General features: G+C 25.7%; 3 protein-coding genes across 3 annotated transcripts; 1 reads left to right on the top strand and 2 right to left on the bottom strand.

The window, feature by feature from the left end:
* Positions 1–1,248: 1,248 nt before the first annotated feature.
* Positions 1,249–1,632, top strand: LOC126550720 (52 kDa repressor of the inhibitor of the protein kinase-like). The gene has a single exon (XM_050202760.1). The coding sequence runs from the start codon at positions 1,249–1,251 to the stop codon at positions 1,630–1,632; it is 384 nt and encodes a 127-aa protein (XP_050058717.1).
* Positions 1,633–5,188: 3,556 nt separating this feature from the next.
* Positions 5,189–9,490, bottom strand: LOC126550721 (zinc finger MYM-type protein 1-like). The gene is made up of 8 exons (XM_050202761.1): positions 9,485–9,490; positions 9,155–9,226; positions 8,832–8,993; positions 7,724–8,774; positions 7,516–7,620; positions 7,293–7,454; positions 6,739–7,085; positions 5,189–5,329 (listed from the first exon to the last, which is right to left on the bottom strand). The coding sequence occupies exons 1-8, from the start codon at positions 9,488–9,490 to the stop codon at positions 5,189–5,191; spliced, it is 2,046 nt and encodes a 681-aa protein (XP_050058718.1).
* Positions 9,491–11,529: 2,039 nt separating this feature from the next.
* On the bottom strand, positions 11,530–14,759 carry LOC126550722 (uncharacterized). Its single transcript, XM_050202762.1, has 4 exons — positions 14,242–14,759; positions 13,216–13,237; positions 11,704–11,838; positions 11,530–11,646 (listed from the first exon to the last, which is right to left on the bottom strand). Exons 1-4 carry the CDS (start codon positions 14,757–14,759, stop codon positions 11,530–11,532), a joined length of 792 nt encoding a protein of 263 aa, XP_050058719.1.
* Between the last annotated feature and the right edge of the window lie 1,561 nt (positions 14,760–16,320).

Consider the following 16,320-nt stretch of genomic DNA (forward strand, 5'->3'; position numbering starts at 1 on the left):
TATTAATACTGAATAGTTGTTTGCATATTATTATAGATTTATAATTCTATATATTGTATTAGTTAATATAGTTTTTAAAAAAGTTTATTGTTTATACTTTATAGTTTATAGTCATCAGACTATGTAGTATGTACTATCAGACAAAAGTTGTTATTATTATTTTTTTTAATTTAAAAAGTAAAAAGTTATTTTTTAAAATTGTTATTGTTATCTGACAAAAGTTATTTTTTTTTTTAAAAACTTAAGAGTTAAAAGTTATTTTTTAAAATTGTTATTGTTATCTGACAAAAGTTGTTTTTATTATAATTTTCTTACTTAATGTTTTTGCCTTATTAGTTATTAGTTTGTTACTCAACTTAAAATATACCTATTGTATTGTTTTACTTTTTGTTAAAAATTGTAATGTCAATTGTTATGTACCTATCTATTTATAATCTTGTCAACTGTCATGACTTAATAAAGAAATTAAAGAAGACTGAAATAAATCGAATATTGTATATTTTATAAAGTAATTAATTATTAATTAATAATAGTTGTAAGTTTTTTTTCAATAAATAGGTAGTAAGTAGTAGGTACTCTGGGTACTCATAATAACAAAACAGTCGATAATGTGATTATTGATTTGCTTAAAAATATATCATATGAAATGTCATTTACTTCACTAATGGTCAATGGACATTGGTTAGGTTAGCCTATGCTTCTATATAATATACTAATATACTACACAGTACACGTGAATGCATATTGCATTTTTAAAATAAATAGATAATTGGGTAATTACTAATTTGTATTAAGTACCTACTAGGTACTAACCATTTAAATAAAACTATAATAATAATATAGAAATTGGACTGTTAAATTATTAATAGTGAATTGAACAAAAATTAAATTTAATTATAATTTAACATAATTAGTATAGGTAATTAGTTGTTACTTGTTATAAAAAAATAATTTAAATAATAGCATGTAGTACCTATTTTTTTTTAAGTTTTAAAAGAATTTATAAAAAAACATTTTTAAACATATAACATAAAAAAACATATTTTAAACAATCTGTTTTAAACATGTTGTTTTAAACACACAATGTTAATTTCAATTGTTTAAAACATGTTTAAAACAAATGTTTTTTAACAAAATGTTTAAAACTGCGAACCCTGGCTTTCTGATAGATTTCAGAAACACAAATTTTTAATAAAATCATTACAACAAATTATTCCGAGTAAATGTATACATTCCACTAGTGAAGAAATGAATGACAGTGTACAGTTTTATTCCCGGATATTGACAGAACCTAATGTTTTCAAAGCTGAATTTTCAATATGGAAATCAAAGTGGCTTAAAGAAGAGTTACGCCCTAATACAGCAATTGAAGCGCTTGACAATTGTAACATACTTTTGTTTCCAAACATATGGAAACTTTTACAAGTCTTAGCCACTATACCTATGTCAACAGCGACACCAGAAAGAACATTTTCTTCTTTAAAAAGATTGAAAACATATCTTAGGAACTCGACTAGTGAAACTCGTCTCAATGGATTAGCATTAATGTCGATACACAGGGAAATAAATGTTGGTCCAGAAGAGGTGCTAAATCGGTTTGAAAAACAACCGAGGAGAATGATGTTACTTTAAAAAATTTTGGTTTGTTGTAAATTTAATAAAAAAAATGTGTTAAATACAGTATAAATAAAAATAAAAACTTATATATTTGGAATAGTGAGGTTAATTTATTCTTGTATTATTGGTACCTTAAACAATGATATGGTTATATTAAATTAAAATTCTTAAAAATGTTTTTGTAGTTTTATATTATAATGAAACCTCCCCCAAAAATAAATGCTGGATACGGCCATAATGTATGGGGCTTGATGTTTGCGATATAACAGAAAATTCATACATTTGCCCATCCTGTAAACTGTAACATGTCAATGTCATACGCTTGTTTTAAATAATTTTTTTTTAAAATCTATAAAAACAAATAATAACTGTTATAAAGTACAAAAAAGTGATTTGTTTGAACTACCATTATCATGAAAGATATTTTGTAATAATTTTTTTTTTAATTTTTTAATTTTTTAATGTAAAACATAATATGATAATGTTATAATTTCTAATATTCTACATTATAACTGCTACGTAAAATGTCTAAACTATTATAGTAGATTTCTGAATATTTAATTATTTACTAAGAATGACAACTTTGTTCAGTAACAACTATAAACATTAGATCCTTTATTTGTTATAATGTAAATAGTATACTAGTATACTGTTTATTAAGCTTATAAGATTAATTTCAATAATTTTAATTTGTAATTATATTACAATATGTGTTATTTATAATTTGTTAGTCAACAAAATACCTATATTGTCAAGTTTATCCCTCAAAATAATATAATAAAATATGTAGGTATATTTTTATAGGTACACTATGTAGCTTTACTAATCTATGTTTTATTTCAACTAATTATGTGTTTGTAATTTAATATTAAATTTTAAATATATGTTTTCCTGTCCCACCACAGAAAGATATGTCGATGACCTATTAAATTATCACCATAAAAATATGTAAAATGTAGTTTTTCACAAGCAGGGACGGATTAAGAGTTTAAGAAGCCGGGGGCAAAATAAATTTAACGCCTGTTTGCCACAATTTCTAATTTGTATTTTAATATACAATACACATTACACATATTTTATAAATAATTTAAATTTAAATGTTTAGTGTAGTTAAAAAAAAAACAATTGGTACTTTAATTATAAGAAATAGAATTGAAAATATTGAGCACTATTTAATTATAAATCAAATAGTTTTTTCTTATTATAATAAAAAGATAAAACAATTAAAATAACTTTTCTGAGATAATAATAAAAAACAAAACTATTTAAATACACAAGGTGTATTTATTTTAATATAACAATGTCAGATTAATTTTTTTCTGGTAACTTTTCCCGAAGCAAATTTATGAATTATTTGCTCCCATTCTATTTGTTTTAATATTTTATTTTCTATATTCAATATGGAAAGTGCCGAAAGTTTTTCACTAGATAAAGATGATCTAAGGTAATTTTTCACTCTTTTTAAAACTGAAAAAGAACGTTCTCTCGTTACATTAGAGCAAGGAAAAGAGCAAAAAAATCTTAGAGCTATTTCAACATTTGGAAATGTTGAAGAAAGCTGAGATTGTATGAGCGATTTTAAAATTTCAAGTAAGGATGATTTGTTTTCAATAGAAAATTTACAAATCATATCTTTAAATTGTATAACTTCTTCTATGAAATCTTTTTCAATATCATCAGGATAAATATCAATAAGTTTTTCTGCATAGTTTTTAATATTTTCTGTACTTTCTTTCTCTAAATTTAGAAAAATCCAAAGTTATTATTGATATTAGAATAAGCTTTCTTTCTTCTATTTAAATCAGAAATTAAATAGTTCAAGATAACCAAAAACACTTCGTTTTTCATTTTTTCAAATCCTTCATGAATTATTTATTTTGATGATGTTTCATCTGCAAATTTAACCCGTTTTTTAGTTCTGGAAGTTTTTATTGAAAAACATTTTTTCTACACAACTGTTGTGATTCTAATAAATACTGATCAAAATTATTTCTAACTACTTTGACATATCGATGGTGTTTTGTTGAAAGGGCGTACACCACATAATTGAAATTTTTCAGGAGGAACAAAATAGTGTTTTTAAAAATGATACCGTTAAAGTCGATTGATCTCGTATATACCTTCATACAGTAGACATGTTGATAATTTGATAACAATTATCATTCAAATGCTTAAACATATGTGAATTGTATTTATTATCATTCAAAGTGATAGTAGTCAAGGTATGCGCCCTTTTATAACATATATTTTCAAACGCTCTTACGTTAAAAATGTACACATGTGGTATACGCCCTTTATACCAGTTTAATATTTTGAACGCCTTATTGTCTAAAGTTATTTTGTGTGGTATACGCCCTTTTAGAATTACAGATTTTTTGAAAGCCTCTGCATAACTTATAATAATCATTGTTATATTTATTGTTATAACAATAATAATATAATAATATTATAATATTATTATTTGTATAGTAATTTATTTAAAATGGTTGGAAAGCAATCAAAACAAAATTATTTTTAATTTTTTTTACTAATAATATTATGAAAAACAATTAATATATTATAATGTTACAAAATCAAATAAATTTATATTCCAATAAAAATATAACAACCTTTGTTAATATTGTTAATAATTTAAAAAAAAAATAGTATCATAATACTAAGATGATTTAATGACCATAAGTAGGTATTAATATTATAAAAACAAGAAATATAAAATTATTATCACAAATAAAAAATTAAATCATAACTATTAAAATACATAATACAAAATCCTGAAAAAGTATAACAAACTATAAGCATTTTCTTTTGCTAATATAAAAACAACAAATACATTGGTACTATCACAAATTAAAATAATTAAGTCATAATAAAACTTAATAATAAATACAATTTAGATTGAAAATGTATTAGGTAACTAAATTTAAAATCTATTATAGTTTAGTCATCTACTCATCTTCACCAGTTTCTGGAAGATTATCTCTTATTGCAGATTTGTATGGCAGATTTAAATATTCTTGATGGTAACATTTAGGAATAACATTTTTTGTACATAAATTACTTAGGTCCTTATATTTTTCTAGATTTAAAGGCAATTTATTTGTATATAGTTGTTTTGGACTAGCTAATAAAGTTAAACCAGATGATCTTAAGCGTTTGTTTGCTTCTAAGTCAATAATATTATAATTCAGACTTTCAAATGTATAGCTAAATTTAATTTTGTTTGGATTATATTGTCCCAAAATAATACTTCTAATTGCTATGAATTTTACTTGGCAATCATTAGTATCCTTAATTTTGTGTTTATTAAAAACTGAATTGCACACTTCTGTCCAATCTAAAAAGTCAATATGGCTTAAAACAATTGTTGTGTAGGGACCAGTATTTATTCTAGAGTTTCTAATGACCGTTGCCCACTCAGAAGGGGCCCATATAATTTTTTTTTTAATGTTTTTCTCTATACATGCATGTATTGAGTCTAATGGCATATAGGTATGACCAGGAAGTAAATAATTAATAGTAATAGTTTTGATATTTTTTGAACATCTTACAAGAAAATAATACAGCATTGAAATCAGTTTATAGTTTTTATTTGGCCAGGACAACTATCACAGTATAAAGCTATGTCCTGAATAATAGGACTTCTCTCATCAACAGATTTCAAATATGAAAATATAATACTGCTTATTTCATTCGATCCCCTAAGACCATCAACCTATGACCACAAATAACAAAATCCTGCTTTTGAGTTACTTTCATACACACTTAAATTATAGTAAGCTAATTTTCTAGAATATATAATAACATACTATTACCAGCCGGTGTATTCAATACTTTTTGGAGATCAAAGCTGCAACATAGAAAGCCATCTTTTCCACTTCTTTCTTGATCATTTTTGAACACATCATAGGTAAACTGCTTTTCTTTTAGATGATTTTCTTGTATCCTATTTTCATCTTCGGTTAAATTTTCTCTGTTATTGTAAGCTTCACAGAGGGTGCATTTGTCTTTTTTAGGAACATGTATACCAATATTATATTAATCTCTCCATATTTTTTGAAATGTTGCACTTGAAACTGTTGTCATATTATTATTCAATTTACAATCTTCAACATAGATTCTATAAACATTTGCCAAACTCTGAAATTCACTGCCAATGTATTTCTTAGTAGAGGAACTCCTATAATAGTGGGAAGGTACAGCTGGTAGTTTATTTATAAATGTACTAACATTTTTAATAACTTCTTCAAAGGTTTTGTTATATGCTGATTTTTTACCTCTGTCATCAGTCTTTGATGAAAATAAATTAACTTTATTGTCCCTTGTAAATCTTAATAACTTTTCAGTTATATTCAATGTATTTAATAAAAACTTTCTGCAAACAACTTTGGTAGTGTCATTAAAAGAAAAATAATATTTGTACATATTAAAACGCTTATTTACATGAGTAACATACTGTCTCTTTGCATCATACCTCTCCATACAGCATAGTAAGTTGTCTCATTTCCTAGTATGATCAAAATCTTTCCAATATCTATTAAATATTATTAATCTTTCCTCTTCTGTTATAGTATTACATTCATTAGTGCATTTTTTTCCTAAACAAGGGTATTCTTTCATAATTTTCTTATCAACTGTTACAATACTCCCATCGTTTTTAAGTTTCTTATAAGACTCACCATATAATTTACATTTTTTTTATTTACTCTGGCAGCTATTTTCCTTTTTTTTACTCCATAATCCTCTATTTTTTCTACATTAAATAAAGTGTCAGCTATAATATTAAGATTATCTGAATCACCAGCTTGACTTTGATCTACATTATTTATCTGATGTCAGAGGCGTACCCAGGATTTTTTTATGGGGGGGGGTCCAAAATTTTTATTTTATCTATTCTCTAATTATAATTATAGTTTAATTCATTACCAACATATTACTGTTAATAACTATATATTATAGTTACAATAGTTATACACACACTCACAGCACATATACAGAAAGGTTTATTACAATAGGTAGGTACTATAATTTTAAATCAATTTTTATTTGGTAATAAAATGTTATAAAAATTACATTATTTAACTTAAAATTATTTTAAAATTTTAATCTCCTGTTTTTTTTTACAAGTTCCTCAATTATATCATCTGGTGTTAAGATTTCATTTCGATGAATATTAAGCATAGCAAGTCCATTTAGTCTGTCTTCCGATACAGTATTTCTGAGATATGTTTTAAGATTTCTTAATGAAGAGAAACTTCTCTCAGAAGTACATGTCGTGACTGGTAATATACATATAATTTTTATTAACTTGTATATATTTGGGAACAAGTCTTCATCACAAAATTGTAGAAATTGTATTACAGTTTTTGGCTTTTGATCTTCTTCAGTTCTTTTTAAGACATTTTTCCACATCTTAATTTCTGTTATTACAATATCAGGTTCACTTAAACTATCCGAATCTTTATAAAAATCTATCAATTGTAAGATGTCGTTATTATTATTATTGTCCAATTCATTTTTAAATAACATTTTAAAACCTTTTAAAACCAATTTGTGTTCAATAAAACGACTATTTATTTGATCTAAAAATTAATCCAAAAATGGTATAAATATTGATATTTTGGAGTATTCTTCTGGAGATTTACTAATTATGTTACAGCGATTGATTTGACGCTTACAGGTCCTTGGAATACAAATTTGTATATCAAGACATTCAGATTTTTCTTCCAAGTTCTTAAATATAACTGAAAAGACTGCATCAGTATTTTGTCTCATTGTTTGTATCTCATTAGATAAATCCTCAGCCAGATTAATTGCTTCAAGTAAATCAATGTTTTTCTCTTTGTAATGATTTACATAACACATATGTATGCTTAAAAATTTCATCAATAACCATTAAACTGACATTGAATGTTGTATCACGAAGCGACAGAAGCAATTGTGAAGCTTTTGTGAAAGTTTCTCTATCAATCCAACCACTCATTACTTCTAATGAACTAATTACAGCTGGTTGTAATTCAACAAATGTTCTGATAGAATTATGTTTTTCTACCCATCTTGTAGCACACATTTTTTTTTAATTTTTCTTTTTTAGAATCAGGAATTTTACTTTTTACTTCATTTTGTAGTACACATTGTCTTTTTGGTGTATTCATAAAGTTATACACTGCTTCAATTATGCCTATTGTATTTCTGATACTAGATAGTTCACAAGCACTACAAATAGCTAAATTTAAAACATGAGCACTACAATGAATATATACCGCTGTTTTATACTGTTTTTTTACTATAGCTTGGACACCATTAAACCGGCCACTCATTGCAGCTGCCCCATCATAACCCTGACCTCTTAGGTATTGTAAATCAATACCAAAGTTTTTCAAGCTGTCTAACAATGTATTTGCTAAATTTTCTCCTGAAGTGTTATGCAATGGAACAAAGTTTAAAAAATCTTCTTGTATTTCATCATTATAAATGTATCTAGCACAGATTGAAAATTGCTCTATTCCTCCAATATCAGCAGTTTCATCAGCAAGAACACAAAAACCTTTAGATAAATTAATTCTTTTTACTATCCTTTCGAGTATTAATTTGTTGCATGTATAAATGATTTCATTTTGGATTTTTGGGCTTAAGTATTGTGCATTGCGTTTACAACGTTCTCTTATAAGCTGTAAATCAGAATTACCTAAAGATGCCATTTTTAATCCATATCTTAATATAGCCCTAAAATTACCATCGTTTTCAATAGGTTCTTCCTCAATTGATAAAGGTCCAGAATCCTTATGCCCTCTTAATGCCAGTCCTTGACGTCCACACACAAGTATACTTTCAATAACAGGTCTTATTAATTTCCTATTTTCAATCATTTCAGCAACAGCTACTTTATCCAACTGAGTATTTACTGGGACATACGATTTTTGGGACATTACTTTATAATTTTCAATGCATGCTTTGTGATAACAAGTTTCTTCGTGATGCTTGAACTTCTCAATAGCATGTTTCCAATTTGAAAATTCTTTGGTGCATAAACTTCCTAAACTTTGTTTTCCAATCCCTCCTTCTTTTTGAGAGAATATAACACAAAACTTGCAAAATGCTCCATTCAAAATGTTTGAGTAAGTAAGCCATTTCCATTTTTGTAACCAATTAAGTTGAAACTTAAGATTTTTTACTCCAAAAGTTTTTAAAGGAAAATTATAATTAGAATCAGGTACCCAAATTTTATTCATAAATTCAAGTTTTTCTTGTAAACTTAAGTCACTATTATTAACAAGTAAAGAAATGTCATTTACACTTGAAGTATCAATTAGTCGTTGAACATTTAACTCATTATTGCCAATACTGATTAAATTATTTACATCATTATTTCTTGAGCACTATAAATATAATATTATAAACATTTTAAAATTTTAATTTTATACCTCCTAATAAAATAAAAATAAAATATATATGTACATATTACATAATAATATCCAATTGTTAGAATTGTATACCTAACAAAATTGTAATATCTAATGATAATTCTAAATTTACTAACCTGAGGATTTTGAATATTTACATGAGCTATATCCATATGAGCTACAGCTTCATTAAGTTCTTCACTTTTATTCTTAAAATAATCCAAAATTTTTGATTTTTTTTTAAAATTTGTTGTGTTGTCACTACCAGCATCTTTAAAGTAAATGATATTAAAAAATCAATAACAATTAACTATTCAATAACTATCTATGATATAAAATAACTACCTATGTAAATAATTAATTTTTCAGTGATTTTTTTTTTACTTTACCATTATATTAGATTACATTATTATTTATTAAGTTAGAAGTATCCAATAAACAATAATTATTAATTTAGTTAAACTTACCTTCATCAATGGATAAAGAACTAGTTTCAGGTTCTGGCTCTTGACGCTTTGGAGTATATAAGAATTTTTTTAATTTGCTTATAGCACTCATTTTAAATAATTAATACAATTGTATATAATTCTATTAAAATTCCATTCAAAAATACACCAAATACATTAATCTCAAATATAACATTAAATGTTTAAATTTTATTATAAAAAATTACTGTTGTGAAAATTCAATTGTACGATTACAATAATTCTGTGATAACACTGATAACACTTCGCGCCATAATTATTAATCTAATCAGTTCGTGGTATCAGCACACAATAAGACAATCAGTCGTACACTCGTACCTAGTCGTTGGTATAAATTAAACACGGTTTATACATTATAATAATACATTATAATCTATAACCTTTGTATACTGAAGATAATGGGAAATATTAAAATACACTGTAAACCTATTCTTATTATACTATTTACTATTAAACAATTATGTAAGTGTAGAAATCTCAATGGGGGGGTCCGGACCCGAAACCCCCCCCCCCCCCCTTGGGTACGCCTCTGTCTGATGTACTTTTCTCAGAAATACATTCAACTGTTCTAGGTGACACATATTCATTAAATGAAATACTGTCTGATATATTATCATTATTTATTGTATAACTTAGACTGTCATTTAACACAGTCTCATCTAAGAAAACAAAGGTGTCAATCTCATTTATATCTATGTTATTTAAAGTATTAAAACAAATATCATTGAGATCTTCTTCTGTTGCAAACGTTACAGTGGAATCTTTAATATTTTCTGAAGTTTTTTTAGCTAAACTTATTAGCATTTTACTTCTAGATGAAGCCATAATCGATACAAAATTAACAACACAATTAAAACCGAAAAACTCTAAAAAAAATACTAAATTAGTAGCCAGTAGGTATAACCAACTAAATACTAACACACAACAATCGTATTGATCATAAATTGCATAATTAATCACAATTATTATTGTCTATAATCTATGATTATTAAGTGTGATTTTCCCTCTAAATTCTTATCAATAAAACAATGACACGAATATTTTTATTATTTGTAGACCATCTGACGTTTAGTTAACTGTCACATAATAAAATGTACATGGTACAATAACATCAGTTAAATTATTAATTTGATAAAAACGTGATAATTCAAAACTAGTTAGCTTATACGAGAAAACAACTAGCAATTCTTGTGGTAAACGCCATTTTAACATTCTCCGTTAAAATATTTTTATATTCTTTAGGGCATTCAGATTTCTTATATCCGCTATTTAGAGAATAATCCTCAATATTTTAAACCATCCCAATATTACAGATTATGTGCCTAATTTTTCCCAGTATATCAGTGTATGTAGAATAGGAGTTCACATACAGGTCATAAAAGCAAATTCTAAAGTGGATATTTTATTTAAAATTGATTATGCTTCATGTTGTGTTTCTTTTTTCTGTAAATCGTCATTTGAAGTAGTTAATAAAGCATCTTTTATCTTCATTTGTTCCTCTTAAAGCTAATCCTCTAGAAGTTAAAAATTTCAAAGTTTCCACAACTCTATGTAAAACATTTTTCCAATATGACAAATAATTAAGTATTTCATTTTTCATTTCCTTATCGATTCCGCATTGGCTAGAATTTATCATCCTCAAATGCCATGATTTTACTGACTGTACATGTGTTAAACTTTTTTCATGCTCACTAACTTTATTGTAACATTTTTTCCAATCAGTAAAACCTTTATCTTGATTTTCAAACAATGTTCTTTTATTATCAAAAAATAAACATTTAAAACAAAATAAAGCATTTTTTGATTGTGAATATAAAATCCAACCCCTAATATGAGTTTTTCCATTTTGCATTTTTCTATTAAATATATTTAATTGAAGGTACCTTACATACTTACCAACTACTCTTTTTGTTTTTTTTTTTAATTTATCAATTTCAAATTTTGCTTAGGTGAATTTAATAATAAATAATATATATTTGAGAAGTTGATTTCCCATAGTGCCAGATCAATGTTTGGAATTTTAGTTTCTATGGTTCAGAAAAGTTATTTTGTTCATTTATTGGTAAGCAAATAGGATATATGCCCATTGTACATGTTTCATTCGTTTCAAATGTATCAATAGTATGTGAATTGGTTGTAAAATCCTAAAAATAATAAGAATTAGAAAAAGAATTAACTAAAAACAAATGTGTTTTACAAACTTTATCATTGGTTTTGTTAATAGTTGCATTGTCATTATTTTGATCATCTGGTGGATTGTTCACAAAATAAGATACTTCATTAGGACATATTACTGCTGTTTCAGCATTAGTTATCAACAACCCAATATCTGTATTCTAAAAAATTATTATTATTTTATTTATAGTACATTTAAATGTTAGTAAAATTTGTTTCGTTTAAATATTTCTTAAATAGTGTTAATATTAAAATAGTTAACACTAATGCATTAATTTAGAAGTTTATAAATTATCAACATTTTCACATTTTTTCCTTCTACAAATAAATGTTTCGTGTATGTTTTAATTTGCAAAATTACATAATTAAGGAATAGTACCTATTTATATTTAGTTTCTTCAACTTGATAAGTGCTGTTTTGATTTATATGTTGATTACTCATAAAATCCTTAAAAAAAATATTATTTATTAAATTGAATATGTAAAATAATAATTGATAAGTAATAAATAATATGTATAAACATTATATTAACATACTTCATTATAAGTTGTAAAAGTTGTCTTATTATCATTATTTACAATAGCATTTGATGGATTTATTGTGAAAGATGTTATTTCATTAGGACATTTTATTGCCTAGTCAGCATTAGCTGTCAATAATGACTCAACATTTTTATTCTGAAACAATATTATTCTTAAATATAATCAAATTCATTCTAAACAGTCTTGTCGCAACGCCACTGGCATAAGGTAAAGGATCTGTCAGCCTTTTAAGTTTTAATAATCTTAATATTAACTAATGTGCATACCTTATACTGTATAGTGTATAGGTACTATAGATAGTAGAAAATAATACTATAATATATCAAAATAATTTTTTCGTATATTTATGTTTTAAATCAATCATTTAATTAAAATTATGCTTATAATTGAGAAATAAGTTTCTATTTTTGGAATTTTTTTATTTATTTTCCCCCATTTCTTGGCCTTTGCTACAGCTTTTCTTTTAATTTCAGCACCTCCTCGTCTTTTTTTTTAATTGAAGACATTTTAATTTAGAATTAAATACACAATAAACAACAAACTAATCAGTTAGATACTCAATTTTCAGTTACTATAATATAACACTTTAATATATTATTACACCAATATTACCAGTGTCGGAGTGATATTCTGTCATGATTGGCTTATTTTATTTTTTTATTCATAGTGAAGAACAATAAACTAATAACCTACCTAACCAAAATACGCGTATAAATAATAACTGCAGTTAACGCTTTTACACAGTAATAACTATTTATGTATGTAATATGAAGTAGGTAGGTTTATAGATTATAGGTACTTAGGTAATGAGAATAACTATTTATTTAACAATTATTTATTTCAATCAAATAAATTCCATTGTGTTACTTACAATTATGAAATCAAAATTCTACATAGGTAAGCTAGGTAGGTAACCACCTAAAATCTAAAACACACTCCAAGAGTGCAAGGAAGTATTCTCAATATTATGATATATTACAGTATAGACGATAGACCGTCTTAGTCCTTAGTCCGTGACTGAAATCAATTAGATAAGAGTCAATAGATAGATATGTATAGGTTTATAATAGATTTATTTTTATTAAATCTTACACTCTTAATTTTTATTATCTATTAGGAACAGTTTGTGTATGTATCATTATATCAATAAAAAAAAAAAAAAATAGATTACTGATTTAAAGTATATTTTTCAGTGTATTATATTATATTGTGTTGGCTACACTGAGCGAACAGGACCACTCATTAGTTTTTAAGATATCAGTATTCAGTATTGTTTAATTTAATTAGTCTAGTCTACGACGCCCACTTCGTACGACTGTTGTTTATTTCATCTCTAACAGTTTCTACTTTGTTATATTATGTTAGTTATTTAATTATGTTATTTGTTCCTGGAACATGTGCCAAAGTTAAATTTCAATAAAGTGTTCAGTTATAAGTATTAATGTTTTTCTATCCTGACATAAACCGAGGTTAACAATTGTATCAATACACCTTGATAGTTTTCAAATATTACATAGTAAAAATATTGATGCAGCAATAATTATTGAAGTACCAAATCGATATAGGTAAAAGTATAGAATCTATACTTTTATATAATAACCATCTATACTATAGATAGTCCAGTGACGGCACTACATATAATGAGGCTATACTTTTGATTGGTTAGGAAAAAAGTTATAATAAAGCATAATTCAAAAGATCAAAATTAAAATAAATATAAAAAATATAGTTATACAACAGAGTAGTAGGTACTAGTACTAAATACTAATATATTATTTTAGTAAAAATTAGGTAGATCATAAGCAGGCACAACAGATATAATTAAAAATATAATACATATAATAAACATACTTTACATATACAATATAAAATATATAGTAAAATATAAAATATTATAAAATGTATAAACCAAAGTTGACATATAATTTTCAAATTAAAATAATTTTTTTCTTAACTTTTTGGCCTCAAATTCATTATTTATAATATCATCATAATCTATTGTATCTGATATTTCAATAGACCTTTCAATAGATATCATAGACAACCCGGAAAGCTTTTCTTGACTGATCCTATTGCGAAGATAATTTGTTATTATTTTTAATTTAGAAAAACTTCTTTCTGTACAGTCCGAAGTGTCAGGAATGGTTAAAAGTATTCGAAGAGCAACACTAATATTAGGAAATGAACCATTGGAATTTTTAATAACTGAAAGTACTTCTAGAGAAGTTTGATTTTTATTAACAAGAGATCTGAATATTATCAATTCTGCATGTAAATCTATAGCTTCAATATATTTGGAGTCTCCATCTGTCAAACTGTTTTGAAGGTCCATACAATGTTTTAAAATATTTGTATCTGCCATTTCTGTTAATTTCCCTATTCGAAATAAAAATCCAAAGTAATCATTGTAAGATTCTAGTTGTTTAAAGCAGGTTTCCATTGAGCTTATAGCTTGATCAACAATATATACAAAATATTCTTGTCGAAAAATTGTTCCAGCATCACTACCTCTTTCATCATCTGCTTCATAATTGAACATTATCTTTTTTTCTTAAACAAAGAGTTTTAAATTTGGCTTCAGTACAATTGTCTTCACAAATTTCTTTTGCAGTTATAATAGAATTTTCAAATCCAGTTTGTCTAAATGTTCTTAAAAAAATTAAAAGACTTTCCAACATTTTTGTAGAGATGTCTATATCAATATTTTTCCCTTGCAAGCTTTTACTAACAGCATTAACTTCTATTAAAATATTATACCATATCACCAAACTGAGAACAAATTCAAATTTACTTAATTCATTAGCCAATGACTGTGCTTCACTCTTTGTTATTGTATCATTTGCTTCTCTTGATACTTCTTCCAAAACTTCAATAATTTTTGGAAGTTGATAACGAAGGGCTTTTACACTATTTACACGACTCTCCCACCTAGTCTCAAACCACTTTTTCAACGTTAAAAATGCACAATGCTTATTAAGAATATCCCATCGACTTGTTGATGCAGCGAATATAGTATAAACACGTTGAATTGTTCCTAAAAATGTTGAAGCCTGAACTGAATTTTTCACGTTATGCGAAGCACAAGCCGTGAAAAATGCTCTAGGATTTTTATTTTGAATTCTGGTTTGCACTCCTTGATACTTTCCGATCATGTTGGAACCATTATCATAGGCTTGGCCTCTGCAATCCATAATATTAATACCAAACTTGTTCAAGTTTTCTAAAAGAATATTAGAAAGATTTAATCCTGTTGTTGAGGAAACTGAAATAAAATCCAAAAAGTACTCATCAATATTAGGACATTTTGACTGATCGTTATCATACGTATTTACTACTCGAACATTGATAGACAGTTGTTAATTGTGACTAATATTTGGAGTGCAGTCCATGATAATAGTGTAATACTGGGCTTTTTTTATAATCAATGATTTTATTTCTTATATTATTTGACATAAAATAATAAATTCATTTTGAATATCATGACCTAAATAATGTACATGGGTTTCAGTATTGGTAATTCTTTTTACATGTTCTTTAATGACTGGATCAAAATTGCTTAACATTTCAATTGCTCTTAAAAAATTCCCATTGTTTTTTGTAAATAATACATCTGATTGCCCTCTAAAGGCATTATTATTTTTTGATAAGTAGTGAATGACTGATACTATTCGCTTAAGAACATCCCTCCAATGCATTTTTTCTTTTTCCATTAATACCAAATTTTTTATTAATGCTGGTATCAGTTGATATTCTAAATTTTAATTCGTCCCAACATTGTATTGATTTATAATGAATTATTGATCTTTCATGCGACTTCAATGTTTCCGTGAGGTGTTTCCAATCATAAACACCAGAGTTTGTCAAGAGGAAATCATAATTATCATCATCATCAATAATTTCTTTATTAAATAGCTTACAAGGAAAACAAAAGACACAATTTTCAGTCTTAGAGTACACTAGCCATTGACGATCAACTACTTTATTATTTGGTAATTTACGGCAGTAATAATTAACAGTAAACCTTCTACTTGGATATTCTTCGTTAGGTGGAAAATTATAGTTTTTTATTTGTATAGGACCCAATTTTACAATTTCACACT

This window comes from Aphis gossypii, chromosome 3 (genome assembly GCF_020184175.1).
Source record: "Aphis gossypii isolate Hap1 chromosome 3, ASM2018417v2, whole genome shotgun sequence".
Taxonomy (NCBI): domain Eukaryota; kingdom Metazoa; phylum Arthropoda; class Insecta; order Hemiptera; family Aphididae; genus Aphis; species Aphis gossypii.